General features: G+C 48.1%; 1 protein-coding gene across 1 annotated transcript in view; it reads left to right on the top strand.

Annotated features, from left to right (window-relative positions):
• The window catches only part of PTPRF (protein tyrosine phosphatase receptor type F), a 75428-nt gene extending 58462 nt beyond the window's left edge, over positions 1-16966 (top strand). The window contains exons 9-10 of the mRNA XM_031968561.1: positions 15847-15853; positions 16412-16966. Of these exons, the coding sequence (XP_031824421.1) occupies positions 15847-15853; positions 16412-16966 (562 nt within the window). The remainder of the gene's footprint in view (positions 1-15846; positions 15854-16411) is intronic.
• The last annotated feature ends 1330 nt before the right edge of the window (positions 16967-18296 follow it).

The following is an 18296-nucleotide window of genomic DNA, read 5'->3' as shown; positions in this document are numbered from 1 at the left end:
GGGGCCCCCCGGCCCCCCCCCCCCCCCCACCCTTTACCCCGGGGGGGGGGGCCCCCCCAAAGCCCCCCCCCAAGGGAATGCCCCAACCCTTTCCCGGGGGCCCCCCAGGGTTTTGGGGGGGGGCCTGGGTTTTGGGGGAAACCCCGGGGAACCCCCCCTCCCCGGGGTGGGGGTGGGGGGGGCCCGGGGGGGGCCTGGCCCCGGGGGGGAAAGGGGCCGGGGTCGGGGGGGGGGGCCCGCCGGGGGCCCCCCGGGCCGCCTTTCCCCCCCCCCCCCCAAAAAGGGGGAAAGGGGCCCCGGGGTTCCCGGCCCCGGGCCCCCCCGGGGGGGAAAACCCCCCCGGCCCTTCCCTTGGGGGGGGAAAACCCGGGGGGGGGGGGGGGGGAAAGGGGGGCCCTTTCCCAAAGGCCCAGGGAAAGGGGGGGGGAAAAAGGGGGTTTCCCCAAGGGGAAAACCGGGGGGGCCCGGGGCGGGGGGGCAGGGGGGAAAAGGGGGGGGCCCTGGGGGGGGCCCCCCAACCCCCCGGGGGGGCCCCCCGGGGGGGCCCCCCCGGGGGGGGAAAAACCCCCAAGGCCCCCGGGGTTTTGGGGGGGGGGCCCCCGGCCCCCAAATGGGCCCCCGGGGGTTCCGGCCTTGGGGGGCCCGGGGGGGGGGCCCCCCCCCCGGGGGGGGGGGGGGGGGGGGGGGGGGCCCTTTGGCGGGGGGGGCTTCCCCGGGCCCGGTTTCCCGGGGGGGGGGTTTGGGGGCCCTGGGACCCGGGGTTCCCCCCCCCCCCCCCCCGGGGCCCGGGCCCCCCTTTTTTTTTTAAAACGGCCCAAGGGTTTCCCCCCGGGGGGTTTCCCTTTGGGGGGGAAAAATTTTTGGGACCTGGGAAAAAAGGGGTTTTTGGAACCCTTTTCCCAAACCCCAAAGTTTAAAAAGGGGGGCCCCAAAGGGGGGGGGGGGGGGGGGGGGCCGGGGGGGGGGGGAAAGGAAAAAAAACAATTTCCCCTTTGGGGGGGGGGTTTTTGGGGGTTTCCCCTTTTTTTTCCCCCTTTGGGGGGCCCCCGGGCCCCCGGGCCCCCTTTCCCTTTTTTTAAAGGGCCTTTCCTCGGGAAACTTTTAACCCTTCCCTTTGGGGGGGGGGTTTTTTCCCCCCCCCCCCCCGGGGGGTTGGGGGGGCCCCCCGGGAAAAAAAAAAAAACCCCAAAATTTCCAAAAGGCCCAAGTTTATTGGGTTTTTTTTTTTTGGGCCCAAAGGGGGGTTGGTTTTTTTTTTTAAAATTTTTTTTTTCCCTTTTCCAAAATAGGGAAAAGGGGGGCCCCCCTTTTAAACCCTTTAAAAAAAGGGTTTTTTCCCCCGGGGGGGAAGGGTTTTGGGTTTAGGGGAAAAAGGGTTTTTTTTTTAAAATTTTTAAATTCCCAAAAGGGTTGGTTTTTGGGTTTTTTTTTGGGGGTTTTTTTTTCCCCTCTCTTCCCCCCCCCTTTTTTTTTTTTTTTTTTTTTTTCTTTTTTTTAAAATTTTAAATAACCTTGCCCTTTTTGGTTTTTAACCTCCTTTTTAAAAAAAAAATTTTAATGGAAGTTTTAAAGAAAACCCTTAATTTCCCTTTTTTTGGTTTTTTTTTAAAAAAAACCCCCTTTTTTTTTTTTCCCCAAATTTTTCCTTTTTAATTTTTTTAAAGGGGCTTAAATTTTTTTAATTTTCTTTTTATTTTTAAAAAAATTTTTTCCCTTTGGGGGGGGTTTTTTGGTTTTTTTAAATTGGGTTTTTTTGGGGCCCTTTTGGGTTAGGCCAAAAAAGGGTTTCGTTAATTTTTTTTGGTTTGGGGTTTTCCTTTTGTTTAAAAAAAAAATTTTAAAATTTTAAAAATTTTTTCCTTTTTTAAAATTAAAAGGGAAAAAATTTTTTTAAAAGGGGAAGGGTTTTAAAGGGGGTTTGGAAAAAAAAAAAAAAAAAAATTTAAAAATAAAATTGGGAAAAAAATTTTTTTTTTAATTAAAAAAAATTTTTTTCCCCGGGGAAAGGGGTTTGGGGTTTTGGGTTTTGGAAAATTTGGGAAAAGGTTGGAAATTTTTTTGGGTTTGGGGAATTTGGGGTTTTTGGGGGGGGGGGGGGGTTTTTTTGGTTTTCCGGGGTTTTAAAAAGGAATTTTAAAAAAGGGGGGGGGGGTTTTTAAAAGGGTTTTTTTGGGTTTTGGGTTCCCCTTTTTTTTTGGGGGGGAAGGGGGATTTTTGGGGGGTTTAAAGAAATTTTTTTTAAAAAGGGGCCCTTTTTGGGTTTGGGGTTTGGGGGGGTTTTTTTTTTTTTTTTTTTTCCCCCGGCCGGAAACCCCCGCCCTTTGGGGGGTTTTTTTTTGCTTTCCCCCCTTGGCTTAAAATTTTTGGTTTAAAGGGGAACCCCAAAACCCCCCGGCCCCCCCGTTTCCCCCCTTAACCTTCCCCAAAAAATTTTGGGGGGAAAAAAAAAAGGGCCCCCCCGGGGCCAAAGGGGCCCCCCCTTTTTTTTTGGGGGGGGGTTTTTAAAACCTTTTTTGGGTTTTCCCTTTTCCGGGGAAAACCCCCCTTTGGGCCCCCAAAAAGGGGGGGGGGGGAATGGTTTTAAAAAAAAAAAAAATTCCGGGGGGTTTTTTTCCCCGGTTTTTTTTTGGGGGGCCCCGGGCCCAAACGGGGGCCCCCCGGGCCTTTGGGAAAGTTATTTTCCCAAATAAAAAAAGGGGGGGGGGCCGGGGGCCAAGGGGGGGGGGGCCGGGGGGGGGGGGGGGGGGGGGGGCCCGGGGGTTTTTGGGGGGAAAGGGGGCCCATTTTTGGGGGGGGAAGGGTTTAAAAAAAAGGGGGGAAAACCCCCCGGGGGGGGGCCCCCAAAAGGGGCCCGGGAAATTTGGGGGGGGGTTTGGAAGGCCGCCCCGGGGGGGGGGGCCCCCCCGGGCCCCAAAAGGGGCCAGGGGCCGGGGGGGGAAAAGGGGGGGTTCCGGGTGGGGGAAAGGGGGGGGGCCCCCCAGCCGGGGGCGGGGGGGGGAACCCCCCCCTTTTTTTGGGCCCGGGCTAAAAAGGGGGCCCAAATTCCCCCCGGCCCAGGGCCCCCCGGTTCCCCCCCCCCCCCCCCCCCAAACCCCCCGGCCCCCCCCCGGGCCCCCCCCCCCGGGACCTACCCCCCCCGGGGGGGCCCCCGGGGGGGGCCCCCCCCCCTTCCTTGGGGACCCGGGGGGGGGGGGGCCCCCCCTTTTCTTTTTTCCGGGGGCCCCGGTTTTTTGGGGGGGGGGGGGGGGGGGGGTTTTTTGGGGGGGGGGTTTTTTGGGGGTTTTTTTTTTTGGGGTTTTTTTTTTTTTTTTTTGGGGGTTTTTAATTTTTTTTTTGGGTTGAAATTTTTTTCAAATTTTTTCCCTTTTTCCCGGGGTTTTTAAAAAAGGTTTTGGGGGGGAGCCCCGGGGGGGGTTTGGTTTCCCCGGGGGGGGGTTTTTTTGGGGTGGGGGGGGCGGGGGTTGGGGGGGTGTTTGGGGGGAAAAGGAAGGGGGAACCAGGGCCCTGTTTGGGGGGGGAAAGGGGTTTTGGGGGGGGGGGTTTTTTTTTCCCCTTTTTGGGGGGTTTGGGGGGGGGGGGGGTGGGGGGGCCCAAGGGGGGGGGGGGGGGGGGGTTTTTGGGGGGGTTTTTGGGGGGGTTCTTGGTTTTTTTAAAGGGGGGGTTTTATTTTTCCTTTTTGGTTTTTTTTTTTTTGGGGGGTTTTTTTTTCCCCCCGGGGGGTTTTTTCCCCTTTTTTTTTTTGGGGGCCCGGTTTTAACCCCCGGGGGGTTTTTTTTTTTTCCCCCCCCAAACCCCCTTTTTGCCAACCCCCGGGGGGGGGGGAATTTTTTTTTTCCCCCCCCTGGGGGTTTTGGGTTTTTGGGGGGTTTTCCCCTTTTTGGGTTTTTGGGGTTGGGGGGGTTTTTGGGGTTTTGGGGGGTTTTTGGGCCCGGCCCGGGGCCTTTTGGGTCCGGGGGGCCCGGGCCGGGGTGGTTAAAATTTGGGGGGGGGAAATTTTAAATTTTTTTGGGGGGTTTGGGCCCTTTTTTTTAAAAAAAGGGGGGGCCTGGTTTCCCCACCCCCTTTTTAAATTTTGCCCTTTGGTTTTTTGGGGGGTTTTTTTCCTTCCCGGCCGGGGGGGGGGGGCCCCCCCTTTGGTTTTGGGGTTTTCCTTTTCCCCCCGGGGGGGGGGTTTTTTTGGGAAATTTTTTGGGGGTGGGGGGGGGGAAAGGGGGGCCCATTAAGGAAAGGGGTTTTTGGCCCGGTTTGGGGGGTTGGGGGGGGGGGAGGGCCAGGGAAAGGGGGCCAAGGGGAAAGGGGGTGGGGGGGGGGGAAGGGGGGGAAGGGGGGGGGGGAAAAGGGGTTTCTTGGGGTTTGGGGGCCCAAATTTTTTTTGGGGAAAAGGTTTGGGGGGGGGGGGTTTTTTGGGGTCCCCCCCAAAAAGGGGTTTGGGGGGGGGGCCTTTTTTGCCCCCGGGGGGGGTTTTTTTTTTGGGGGGGTTTTTCCCCCTTTTCCCCGGGGGTTTTGGGGGGTTTGGGCCCCTTGGGGTTTGGGGGGGGCCCCTTTTTTTAGGGTTTTTGATTTTTTTGGGTCCCCCGGGTTTTTGGGTTGGGGCCCGGAATTTTTGGGGGAAAAAATTTCCCGGTTTTTTTTGGGGGCCCTTTTGGGTTTTAAGGGTTTTGGAGTGGGTTTTGGGGAAAAATTTTTTCCCCATTGGGCCCAAATTTTTGGGGGGGGGGGGGGGGGGTTTTTTGGGTTTTCCGGGGGCCCTGGGGGGTTTTTTGGGTTTGGGCCCAAGGTTTTTAAATTTTTGGGGGGGGGGCCCCCCCGGGGGTTTTTTTGGGGGGTTTTTTTTTAATTTTCCTTTAACCAAAAAAAAGGGTTTTTTTGGGTTTTTGGGGGGGGGGGGCCTTTGGGGGAGGGGTTTTGGGGGGGGGGGGGGTTTTTTTTTTGGGGGGGGTTTTTGGGGTTTTTCCCCCTTTTGGGGGGGGGGGGGGGGGAAAAGGGGGCCCTTTTTTTTGGGGGTTTTTTTGGGCTGGGTTTTTTGGGGGCCAGGGGTGGGTTTTTGGGTTTCCCCCCCTTTTGGGGGGGTTGGGGGGGGGGGGCCTTTTTTTGGGGGGGGGGGGGGGGGGCCCGGAAGGGGGGTTTTTTGGGAAGGGAAAAAAGGTTTGGGGGGGGCCCCCGGGGGTTTTTGGGGGGGGGGGGGGGGGGAAAAAAAAGGGGGGGGTGTTTGGGGGGGGTTTTGTTGGGGAGGGGCGGGGGGGGGGTTTTTTTCCCCCCCGGGGAACCTGGTTTGGGTTTTTTGGGGGGGGCGGGTTTTTTTTTTGGGGTTGGGGGGGTTTTTTGGGTTTTTTAAAAATTTGGGGGAAAAAAAAGGGGGAAAAAAAAAGGGGGGGTTTGGGGTTTCCCCGGGGGGGGAAAAAAAAGGGGGGGCCGGGGTTCTTTTTTTGGGGAAAACCCCAAGGTTTTAATTTTGGGGGGCCCCGGGGGTTCAAGGGGTACCAGGGGGGGGGGGGGGGGGGGGGGGGGGTTTGGGAAAAAGGGGGGTTTTCCGGGAAAAAATTTTTTTTGGGGGGTTTTTCCCCCCGGGGGGGGGGGCGGGGGGGGGCTTGGGGGGGCCCCGGGGAAAATTTTCCGGGTTTCCCCCCCGGGGGGGCCCCCAACCCCAAAGGTTCCCCCCAAAAGCCCCCCTTGGGGCCCCCGGTGGGGGGGGCCCCCTTTTAAGGTTGGGGGGGGGGGTTTTAAAAATTGGGCCCCCTTTGGTGGGGGGGGGCCGGCCCCCAAGGGGGGCCCCCCCCGGGGTTTCCCCTTTCTTAACCAAAAAAGGGGTCCCCCCCGGGGGACCGGGGGGGGGGGGGGCCCCCGGGGCGGGGGGGCCCCCCCGGGGGCCCGGGAGCCCCCGGTGGGGGCCCCCCTTTTTTTTTCCTTTTTTTTGGGCCTTTTTTTGGGAAAGGGGGGGGGGGGGGGGCCCGGGGGGAAAAAACCCCAAACCCCAACCCGGGGGTTTTCCCCCGGAAAGGGGGGGGGCCCCCCCCCCCTTTTTCCCCAAAAAACCCCCCCGGCCCCCGCCCGGGGGGGCCCGGGGGGGGTTTCCCCGGGCCCCCCCCGGGGGGCCCCCCCCCCCCCCCCCCGGGGGGACCCAAAACCCTTAAAGGGGGGTTTTCCCCAAAAAAAGGGGGGGCCCCCCCGGGAAACCCGGGAAACCCCCAAAAGGGGGGGCCCTGGGGGCCTTTTTTGGGGGAATTTCCAAAACCCCCCCAAACCCCAGGGGAAAAAACCCCGGGCCCCCCAAAGGGTTTCTTTCGCCCGGGTCCCCCCCCTTCCTTTTTTTTTGGGGGGTTTTCCCCCCCAATTTTTTTTTCCAAAACCCCAAAAGGAAATTTTAAATTTTTTTTTAAGGTTTTTTTTTTTTTAAACCCAAAGGTTTTTTTTTTTTAAATTTTTTTTTTGGGGGAAAAAAAAATTTTTTTTTTTTGGGTTTTTTTTTTTTTCCCCTTTTTTTTCCCCCCTTTTTCCCGGGGCCCTTTTGGGACCCCCCCAAAAAGGAAAAAACCTTTTTTAAAAAATTTTCCCGGGGGCCCCCGGGGGGTTTTGGGGTTCAAAATTTTTTTTTTAAAAAAAAAGGGGGGGGGGTTTGGGCTTTTTTTTTGGGGGGGGGGAAAATTTTTTTCCCCCGGGGTTTTTGGGGAAAATTTTGGGCCCCCCGGGGGGGGAAAAAGGGCCCCTTTTTAAAAGGGGAAGGGGCCTTGGTGGGGGTTTTAACCGGGGGGTTTTGGGGGGAAAGGGGGTTTTTTTGTTTTTTTGGGGTTTTAAAGGGCCCTTTTTGTTTTCCCTTTTTAAACCCGGGGGGAGGGGGGGTTTTTGGGGGGTTTTTTTGGGGTTTGGGGGGAAGGGTTTTTGGGGTTTGGGAGGCCCTTTTTTTGGGGGGGGGGGGTTTTTATTTGGGGGGGGGTTTTTTTGGGGGGGGCCCCCCCCCGGGGCCCGGGGGGGGGGGTTTTCCGGGAGGGGGGGCCCCGGTTTTTTTCCCTTGGGAAGGGGGGGGGGTTGGGTTTGGTTTTTTTGGGGGGAAAATTTTTTTTTTGGTGGGGAAAAAGGGGGTTTTTAAAGGGAAAAGGGGGGGGGGGTTGGGAAAGGGGGGGGGGCCCCCCTTTTTTTTCTTTTTTTTTTTTTTCCCGGGGTTTTTCCCTTTTTTTTTTTTTCCCCCCTTTTTTTTTTTTTTTTTTTTTTTTTTTGTTTTTTTTCCCCCCCCCTTTTTTCCCCCTTTTTTTTTTTTCCCCCCCCTTTCCCCCCTTGTTTTTCCCTTTTTTTTCCCCCCTTTTTTTCCCCTTTCCCTTTTTTTCCCCCTTTTTTTCCCCTCTCCCCCCTGGGCCCCCCCTTTCCCCCCCCCCCCCCCCTTGGGCCCCCCTTTTTTCCAACATTTTTCCCCCCCCAAACCCTTCCCGGGCCCCCCCGGGGTTTTTTTGGGGGGGGGGAAAACACACCTGGTGGGGCCCGGGTTTTCCTTCCTTCCCCCCCCCGGCCGTCCCCCCCCGGGTTTCCCCGGTCTTTTTCCCCCCCCCTTTTTTTTCCCTTTTTGCTTTTCCCCCCTTTTCCCTTTTGGGTTTTCCCCCCCTTTTTGGGTTTTTTTTTTTTCCCTTAAAACCCCCTTTTTTTTTTGTTCCCGGGTTTTTTTAAAAAAAAAAGGGGGGGGGGGGTTTTTTTTTAAAAGGGCCCCAAAGGTTTTCCCCGGGAATTTTTTTTTGGGGGGGGGCCCAATTTTTTTTTTGGGGGGGGGGTTTTTAAATTTTCCCCCATTTTTTTTTGGGGGGGTGGGGGGGTGGGGGGGGGGGGGGGGGTTTTTGGGTGTTTGTTTTTTTGTGTGGTTTTTTTTTTGGTTTGGGGAAAGGGTTTTTTGGGGAAGCGGGTTTTTGGTTTTTTTTTTTTTGGGCGGAAAGGGACGGGGGGTTGGGGGTTTGGGTTTTGTTTTTGGTTTTTTTTTTTTGGGGGTTTGGGGGGGGGGAATTTTTTTTTTTTTTGGGGCCCGGGGGGTTTTTAAAAAGGGGCCCCTTTTTTTGGGTTTTTCCCCCCCGGGGGGTTGTGGGGTTTTGGGCGGGTTTTTGTTTTGGGGTTTTCCTTTTTTTTTCTTGGTTTTTTTATTTTTTTTGGAAAACCCCAGTTTTTTTTTGGGGGGGGAAAACCCCTTTTTTTTTTTTTTAAGTTTTAAACCCCCTTTTTTTTTTTTTGGGGGGGGGAAAATTTTTTTTTGGGGGGAAAAAAATTTTTTTTTTTTTTTTTTTTAAAAAAATTTTTGGGGAAAAAAATTTTTTTTTTTTAAAAAATTTTTTTCCCTTTTGGGGGAAGGAAAAGAAATTTTTGGAAAAATTTTTTTTTTTTTTTTAAAAAAAGGGGTTTAAAAGGGGATTTTGGGGAAAAACCCCCCGGGGTTTTTTTTTTCCCTGGGGGGGGGGGGGGCCCCCCCCCCGGGGGGGGGTTGGGGGGGGTTTTTTTTGGGAAAGGGGTGAAGGGTTTTAGGGTGGGGAGGGGGGGCCCCAAAAAGGGAAGGGGGGGTTTTTTTTTTTTTAAAAAAGGGGTTTTGGGGGGGGGGGGGTTTGGGGGGGGGGGGGGGGAAGGGGTTGGGGGGGGTAAAGCCCGGGGGGAAGGTTTGGGGGGGAAAGGGGAGAATGGGGGGGGGATTGGGGTTTAGGGGGGGGAAGGGGAAGGGGGGGTTTGGGCCCCGGGGGGGGGGGGGTTTGGGGGGAAAAGGGGGGGGGGGGGGAAAAAAAGGGGGGAAGGGGGGGGGGGGAACGGGGCCGGGGGGTTTGGGGGGGGGAATTTGGGGGGGGGTTTTGGGGGGGGGAGGGGTTTGGGGATTTGGGGGGGGGTTTGGGGGGGGGGGGGGGGGGGGGGGGGGGGGGGGGGTTTTGGGGGGGGGGGTGGGGTTTTGGGGGGGGGGTTTTTGGTTTGGGGGGTTTTTTTTGGGGGGGTTTGGGGCCTTTAAAGGGGGGGGAAAGGGGAAAACTTTTCCAAAAAAGGGGGTTGGGGAAATTGGGGGGGGCCCCCCGGGGAAAGGAATGGTTTTTTTTGGGGTTTTTGGGGGGGTTGGGGGGGGGGTTTTTTTTAAGGGGGGGGTTTTTTTTTGGGTTTCCCTTTTAAGGGGTTTTTGGGGGCCCGGGGTTTTTGGGGGTTGGGGGAAACCGGGGTTTTTTCCCCTTTTGGGGGGATTTCCCCCCTTTTTTTTCCCTTTTTGGGGCCCTTTTTTTTGGGGGGGGAGGGGGGGTGGGTTTTTTCCCCCTTTTTTTTTGGGGTTTTTGGGTTTTTTTTTTTGGGGGGTTTTTTTTGGGGGGGGGGGGGCCCCCCCGGGGGTTTTTGGGGCGGAAAAATTTTTTTTGGGGGTGGGAAGGGGGTTTTTTTCCCTTTTGGGGGAAAAAGTTTTTTGGGGGTTTTTTTTTGTTTGGTTTTTGGGTTTCGGGGTTTTTTTTTTTTCCCTTTTCCCTTGGATTTTGGGTTTTTAAAAATTGGGGGGGGGGGTTTTTTTGGGGGGGGTTTTTTGGCCCGGGGGGTTTTTTGGTTTTGGGGGTTTTTTTTTTCCCTGGGGCCCCGAGGGCCCAGGGGGTTTGGGTTTTGGGGGGGGGGGGTGGGGGGGGGGGGCCCCGGGGGGGGGGGTTTTTTGGGGGGGGAATTTGGTTTGGTTTTTTTTTGGGTTAAGGGGGGTTGGGCCCCCGGGGGGTTTTTTTAAGGGTTTTTTTAAAATTTCCATTTGTTTTTTGGGGGGTTTTTCCCCCGGGGGGGTTTTTTTTTTTTTTTTTTTTTTTTTTTTTTTTTTTTTTTTTTGGGGGGGGGGGGGGGGGGGGGGGGGGGGGGGGGGGGGGTTTTCCTTTTGGGGGGGGGAGAATTGAGAAGCAATTGGAGACTAATTAACATAATTCTAAAGAACTAGTGTGTCAAAGAACTAATTATAGAAACAAAAGAAAAATTTAACAAAGAAAATGACTATAATGAGACAACGTACCAAAACTTATAGGTTACAGCCAAGGCAGTTCTGAGGGGAGAATTATCTCTCTAAATGCTTTCATCAACAAAAGAGTGGTTAATGAGACAACTAAGCCTAATTCCAAACAAATAAATAAATTGAGCATGCAATTAAAAAAGAAAAAAAAAAGAAAAAACTTGAGCCACAAATCAAAAATCCCCAATTAAATAACAAAGTAGGAATTATACACCAAGAGCTCCAAATGTATATATCATAAAGATATAATCACATTATAAATAAATTTTTTCCCCAAGTTTCCTGAGGGCAACTGGTTCTTGGGGGAGTGGGAGAGCCTGGACCCAGGGAGATTTGGAAGCAAATGGGGAATAAAGGCAGCCAGGAGAGATGGAAAACTGCATAATCAAGGATGTGGTGGAGAAGGGGCTCTACCATGGAGAGGGTTCTCTCTGACAATAATTGGCATTTGTTCTGAGACTGGACACAGTAGGAAAGAGGAAATCTGTGAGGCAAATTCTATAAGAAGCCTAGAATACAAACTTTGTAAAGTGTGATAGTGTGAGAAACCCAGAGAAAAGAGAAATACCAGATAATTCTGGGGGCCTTGCAAGAGGGAATTGGGGTCTAAAATAGAAAGAAAAAATGGAGAGTGAAAGATCTTTTTGTGGAAAGAAGTACAAAATATGAAATTGGGGGGGAGGGGGAAATTGGAGTTAAGTGACTTAACCAGGGTCACACAGCTAGTAACATGTTTGAGGCTGGATTTGAAATCAGGTCTTCGTGATTCCAAGACCAGTGCTCTATCCACTGCACCACCTTGTCTTGTTTTTTTAAAGTCTTAGTTTTTAAAAAGTTTAAAAAAAAATAAGTCTTGAAGGGGAGAAGAAGGAGGCAGATTCTATCTGAGTGAGAGGAGAGAAAGTGTGGGGAAGGGGGAGAATTTATATAACCAGATAAGATGGGGAAAAAGGAATCAGTAAACAAAATCCTAAAGAGGAAAAGTAACAAGTGAAAAGAAGGGATCAAGGGCAAGGGAAATACAGCTGATAGAAACAGAATCATCTTTAAAAAAGATTTAGATAAAGTAACTAAAGGAATATGGTACTGTATTTATAGCAGCAGAGAAAAAATCATAACTTGATAAAATATTAGAGACAGATGGAAGAAAACATAAACCTAAATTTCATAACTTTAAATATATGGATTAAACAATCCAATAAAATTAAAAAGAGTGACAGATTGTATAAGTAAACAAAAACCTACAATCTTTTACTTGCAAAAAAACACATTGGAAAAAACAAAATAGACACAAAATGAAATTAAGGGGATGGAAAAAAATTGTTATTATGCAGCAAATTCAAAAAAGAAAGAGTTGCAATTATGTTATCTGACAGAGCAAAAACAAACATTCCCTCCAAAAAAAAAAAAGATAAATAAGGAAACTACATTATAATGAAAGAAACCAGAATAACAAACCAATCATCAGTAATAAACTTATGTGCTGCATATGCCTTATCCAGATTTATAAAGAAAACATCTGGGCTACAAGAGGACAAAAACACTAACACACAGCGATAGGAGACTTCAATATCCCTTTCTTAGTTTTGGATAACTCTAACAGAAATATAAACAAAGGAGAAAATAATAAATGGAACACATTGCTGGAGAAATTAGAATTTTAAAAGACTTACGGTATCTCCTAAATGGGACAGGTCTCAAATCCGTGAGTTAGGGAGGAGATTCCCCCTACAGAATGGGCAGATAAGAACAGTTTGTTCCAACAGCCATGAAGGCAGATAAAGTGCTTGGTCAGACATCAAAGATACCAAGGTCATCCAGTGCATCCCAGGCTACTGTCAGTCATTTTGACTTTTGTTTTGCCACTGGACTTTGATGACTCCGGAAGAGAAAGGCTGACAACCTTGTACAACTCTGCCTCATTTAACGCCAATTCATGTTTGAGGGAAGGCTTCACTCTATGAGGTCACTGGTCCTTTTCAAAATAAAGGATGAACATAAATGGGACATCCAAAGAACATACATATTTTTTAGTGCCACGTGGAACTTTTACAAAAATTGACCCATACAGAGAGAGTGCAAAAAGTGTAAAAAGGCAGAAATGGTTAATACATCCTTTGTAGAGTATAACAGTAAAAATAGTAGTTGCTTTAGAAACCAAACAAAAGTTACTAGATCCCAATGGAAATTTAACAGTGAAATCCTGGGGAAAGGGACCCACATGGGCAGAAATGTTTGTGGCAGCCCTTTTTGTAGTGGCAAGAAACTGGAAACTGAGTAAATGTCCATCAGTTGGGGAATGGCTGAATAAATTATGGTATATGAATGTTATGGAATATTATTGTTCTATAAGAAGTGAGCAGCAGGATAATTTCAGAAAGGCCTGGAGAGACTTACATGAACTGATGCTGAGTGAAATGAGCAGAACCAGGAGATCATTGTACCCAACAACAAGATTATACAGCAATCAATTCTGATGGACGTGGCACTCTTCAACAATGAGATGATTCAGGTCAGTTCCAATTATCTTGGGAAGAAGAGAGCCATCTACCCCCAGAAAAAGAATTGTAGGGACTAAGTATGGATCACAACATAGGATTTTCACTCTTTTTGCTGTGGTTTGCTTGCATTTCATTTTTTTTCTCCTTTTTTTCCTTTTTGATCTGATTTTTCTTGTGCAGCAAGATAATTGTATAAATACATATGCATATATTGGATTTAACATATATTTTTTACCATGTTTAACATATATTGGATTACTTGCCATCTAGGGGAGGGGGTGGAAGGGAGGGGAAAAATTGGAATGCAAGGTTTGACAAGGGTTAATGTTTAAAAATTATCCATGTATATATTTTGAAAATAAAAAGCTTTTAAAAAATGAAATCCTAAATAATAACTAGGTCAAAGAACAAATCATAGAAATAATTATTTTGTAAAGAAAAATGGTAATAATGAAACAGCAACCCTAAATTTCTGGGATGCAGCTAAAGCAGTCCTCAGGGGAAAAATTATATCCTTACAAGCATACATTAGCAAAATAGAAAAAGAAAGGATTAACAAACTAAATATATATATGTATGTATTTATGTATTAAAGTAGAAAGACAACAACAAACAAGCCCAAAATAAGTACAAAATAGGGGATATTAAAGACTAGAGGGGAAGTAAATAAATTAGAAACAAAAATATAGAATGAAATAAAACTAAAAGTTGGTGCTTTGAAAAGCCAACAAAATTGATAACCTCTTATCCAGTCTGATTAAAAAGAGTAGAAAATTAAATTAATGAAATAGCAACTGAAAAAAATTATCATAAAAATACCAGAAGAAACCAATATAACCAGAATATATTACACATAGTTATGTGCTAACAAAACTGAGAATACAAAATAAATAGAATATTTTTTAAAATGTAAATACCCAAATTATTAGAAGGCTAAATAGAGATCTTAAATACTTGAAATTCAGAAAAGGAAATATATCTAGATGTAAAGGAACCACTAAAAGAGGGGAATGAGAGGAAATCCTGATTATGACAGATTCACAGAAATCCATCAAACTTTTAAAGTATAGTTAGTATCCATGCTTCACAAATTATTCTCAAAATATGAGAAAAAAAAAAAACATTGCCGGATTCCTTTCATGAAACAAATATAGTCCTAATACCTAAACTAGGAAAGATAAAGCACAGAAAGAAAACTACAGGCCAATTTCATTGAAGAATATTAACTCAAAAACTTCAAACAAACTATAATTTATCCAATAAATCATTCATTATGACCAAGTGGGATTTATATCGAAGATGCAAGGATAATTCAATTTTAGCAAAACAATAATCATGTGATTATGATCATAACATACATCATATGATCATATCATAATCATATTAAAAACCAAAATATCCAAAACTATATGATATCTCAATAGATGCAGAAAAAAGCCTTTGACAAAGAACCACATTCTTTTATTATTATTATTATTATTAAAACTTTTTATTTTCAAAACGTATGCATGGATAATTTTTTAACATCAACCCTCAGAAAACCTTATGTTTCAAATTTTTCCCTCCTTGCCCTTATCCCCTCCCCGAGATGGCAAGTAGTCCAATATATACTAAACATGTTTAAAATATATGTTAAATCCAATATATATATATATACACAATTATCTTGCTGTACAAAAAAAAAAAATTAGATCAAAAAGAAAGAAAACATAATGCAAGCAAACAATAACAAAAAGAGTGAAAATACTATGTTGTGGTCCACACTCAGTTGCTACAGTCTTCTCTCTGGTTTCAGGGGCTCTCTTCATCACAAGAGCATTGGAATTGGACTGAATCATCTCATTGTTGAAAAGAGCCCCGTTCATTGGAATTGATCATCGCATAATCTTGTTGTTGCCGTGCAAATTCTTTTAAAACAAAAAGCAAGCATCATACGCAATGGAGATACACTAGAGTCTTGTCCAATAAATATGGAAGTGAAACAAAATGCCCACTTTCTCCACTGTTATTTGATAGAGTTCTGGAATTACTATCCATAGCAATAAGATGAGAAAGAAATTTAAAATATAAAGATGGATACAGAGAAGATAACGTTATTCTTGTTGCTCAGATGATAAAATGGTTCACCTAGAAAATTCTAGGGAATCGGCAAAGATGACAGAAAATAGCTTTATTAAAGCTACAGGCTACAAAATAAACCCTCAAAAATCAATAGTATTTCGATATAACAATAACAAAATACAAGAAACTAGTAGAGAAAGGGAAATCCTATTTCAAGTTACTACAAAATGCATAAAATATGTGGGGATCAATCTACCAAAATACACAAAAGACTTATGTGGACTCAATTACAAAATGCTCCTTAAAGACATAAAGAACAATGTAAATAGCTAGCAGAATATTCTATGTTCATAGCTAGCCTATGACCATATAAAATTCATTTATACTTTTAATGTCATACCAACCAAATTACCAAGGAGATGCTTTCTAAAGCTTAAAATAATAATAATAACAAAATTCATTTGGAAAAACAAAAGATTTAGAGTATCAGGAGAAATGATAGAAAAAGTAGAGGCAAAAGAGGAATACGTCTGCCAGACTTCAAATTATGTTATAAAGCAGCAATCATTAAAATCATCCGACACTGGTTTAGAAAAAAAGAATGGTAGATTAATGGAACAGACTAGACAAGAGAGAGTCAGAAATAAGAAGTCAATAACCGAGTGTTTGTTAAAGTGGAAAACATCCATTAGCTAGGGGGAAAAAACCCTCCTTATTTGGAAAAAATAAACAAAATAATAAAGCTGCTGGGAAACTGGAGATTCTACTCCAATGATGTGAAATTCCAGCAGAAATTAGGTCTAGCCCAACACTTTACCCCATATTCCACAATACATTCTAAGTGAACATAGAGGCACCCCTGATCTGAAAGATATTGTTAAAAATCAGAAGAGAAGCAGGTCATCTACTTCTCACAGTGATGGCTAGGAGATAGATTCTGACCAAATAAGAGATGGGGGCAAATCAAAAGAGAAGAGAGAACTTCGATTATTCCAAGCTGAAGAGCTTCTACACAGACAGCGTTAGTGCATCTAGAATTAGAAGGAGGTGGTCAAATGAGAAAAAATATTGGTATCAACTTCCTCTGGGATTTAGTATATATCAATTGATAATAAATTTACATAAGACCAATAGGCATTCCCTCATAGATCATTGGTCAAGGGAACCAACACTTGGTTCACTTGGTTGGTTAAAAAACCAACAGGTTTTTTTAAATTAGAGCTTTTTACTTTCAAAACATAAGGACGGGTAATTTGACAATATTGACCCTTGCCTAGCCCTGTGTTCCAGATTTTCCCCTCCTCTCCACCCCTTCCCTAGATGGCAGGTAACCCAATACACATTGTACATATGAAAATAGATGTTAAATCCGATATGTGTAAACATTATTTATACAATTATTTTGCTGCACAAGAGAAATCAGATCAAAAAGGGATTTTTGACAAAATGCAAGAGAACAACAACGAAAAGAGTGAGAATGTTATGTCCTCAGTTCCCACAGCCCCTCTCCGGATGCTCTCTCCATCACAAGATCACTGGAACCGGCCTGAGCCGGTTGTTGGAAAGAGCCACGTGCATCAGAGTTGATCATCACATAGCCTCGTTGTTGCCGCGTACCAGGAGGCCCTGCTCTTTTCCCTCAGCATCACTTCGTGTCAGTCTCTCCAGGCCGCTCTGAAATCCTCCTGCTGGTCCTTTCTTTTTTTTTTCACTGAATGCGGAGACTTGATTGATGGGTCGCACGTGGGGCACAGCCCAGGCTTCTCCCCCCGCAGGGGCGGCTCTGGGACACTGCCCGGGGTCCCCAGCATGGGAACACAGGTGAGGGCTCCGGGCCCCGGGGGGAGCAGCTGCAGATCCGCGGCTCCCCCTTCACTCCTTGGAGGCCCTGGACCGGGAGCCGCCACCGGCCGCTGTGGCCACGCTCGTTGTTGTGCCAGGAGAGAGCGCGGCAAAATGCTGGTTGGGGGCCTGCCGGCTCCGCCATGGGGAGGGGGGCTGGGGAAGGCGGCCCCTGAGGGTCCCCCGCGGCTGGTCGCCCCTTCCCGATGCCGGCCTGGGTCAGACCCACAGCGAGCCCGCCCGTGGGCTCGGCTCAGGAGGGAGCCGCCCGCAGCCCGGGCAGCGCCAGCGGAAGCAGGGGCTCCGGGCAGCCCTCGCCATCACTCCCCAGCTCGCCCGGGGCCCCGTGTCTTCTGGGCAGCAGGAACGGCCCGAGTCCCCCCTCAGTGCGGGGGGGGGGGCGCCCCAGGGGATTTCTCAGGTTCGCGCCCATCGCCAGCATCGCCCGCACGCTCCGCTGCGTCCCCCGCGGCCCGGCCTCCCCGCCACCGGGCCGCAGCATCTCCCCGTTACGGCTCCCGGAAGGCGGCCTCGGCCCGCCCGGGGATCTCGGCGTCCCGGCCTCGGCTTGAGGGATCATACTGGGGCGTGTAGTTAAGGTCGAGGAAGGGGCCGCTGGTGGCCGCCGGGTCCGCGCCTCCCGAGCTCAGCGCAGGCGGTCACCGGCGGCCGCGGGCTCCGGCCTCTCTCGGGGGTCTCAGAGCGGCGGGTCCGGCGCCGGCGGCGAGAAGAGAGAGTCCGCTGGGCGTTTCTAACAGGCAACAACGTTCCGTGACATTCGTGTCCCAGAACTTACTGGGCCTTTCCCCAATGACGGGCTCCGCTCAGTCTCCAGCTTCTGGCCACTACAAACAGGGCAGCCTCAAACATTCTTGCACATACAGGTCCCTCTCCCTTCTTTAGTATCTCCTTGGGGTATAAGCCCAGTAGAGACACTGCTGGATCAAAGGGTATGCACAGTTTTATAGACTTTTTGAGCATAGTTACAAATTGTTCTCCAGAATGGCTGGATGTATCCACAATTCCACCAACAATGTATCAGTGTCCCTGTTTTCCCACATCCCCTCCAACATTCCGCGTTATCTTTCCCTGTCATTCTAGCCAGTCTAGGTGTGTAGTGGTATCTCAGAGTTGGCTTAATTTGCATTTCTCTGGTCAATAGTGATTTAGAGCATCTTTTCATATGACTAGAAATGCCTTCAATTTCTTTATCTGAAATTTATCTATTCATATCCTTTGACCATTTATCAATTGGAGAATGGCTTGAATTTTTATAAATTTGAGCCAATTATCTAAATATTTTAGAAATGAGGCCTTTATTAGAACCCTTGAATTTAATTTTTCCCCAGTCTTCTGCCTGCTTTCTAGCCTTGGCTATTTTAGTTTTGTTTGTACAAAAACTGACAAAAAAGAAATGTGATTCAATTCAATTTAATTTGAAAGTAATTTTAAATTATTTTTAAAAAATAAATTAGGGGAGAATGGACAAAATTGCCTTTCTAATATATGTAAAGGAGAAGAGTTCAAAATTAAACAAGTGATAGAGAGGATCATCCAAGATAAAAATGGACAATTTTGATGATATGAAAATTAAAAGGGAAATACTGAAAGCTTATAGACCCCAGAGATGTCCCCGAGATATTGAAATAACACAACACTCACTATCAGTCGTAGAACCTACAGAGACATTTTCTCCAAAAGAGCTTGAAATTTTGTATTCATAAGGCAAAAAATTATATAGGCTTAGAGCCAAGGATAATTTATCCAGAGAGCGGGAAATGGAGTTTTCATGAAATGGAGAACTTCCAGGCATTCCTGATGAAAAGACAAGCGCTATGGAGAAACTTTGAAATGCAAATACAGGAAGTCAAAAGAAACTTCTGAAGCAATAGTACCTGTGTCTCCTCTGAACCCTATTATCAATATAT

The sequence above is a fragment of the Sarcophilus harrisii genome, chromosome 4 (genome assembly GCF_902635505.1).
Source record: "Sarcophilus harrisii chromosome 4, mSarHar1.11, whole genome shotgun sequence".
In the NCBI taxonomy this organism is placed as follows: Eukaryota; Metazoa; Chordata; class Mammalia; order Dasyuromorphia; family Dasyuridae; genus Sarcophilus; species Sarcophilus harrisii.
Note: the sequence above shows the minus strand (reverse complement) of the source record. Positions and strands in the feature narration are given on the sequence as shown.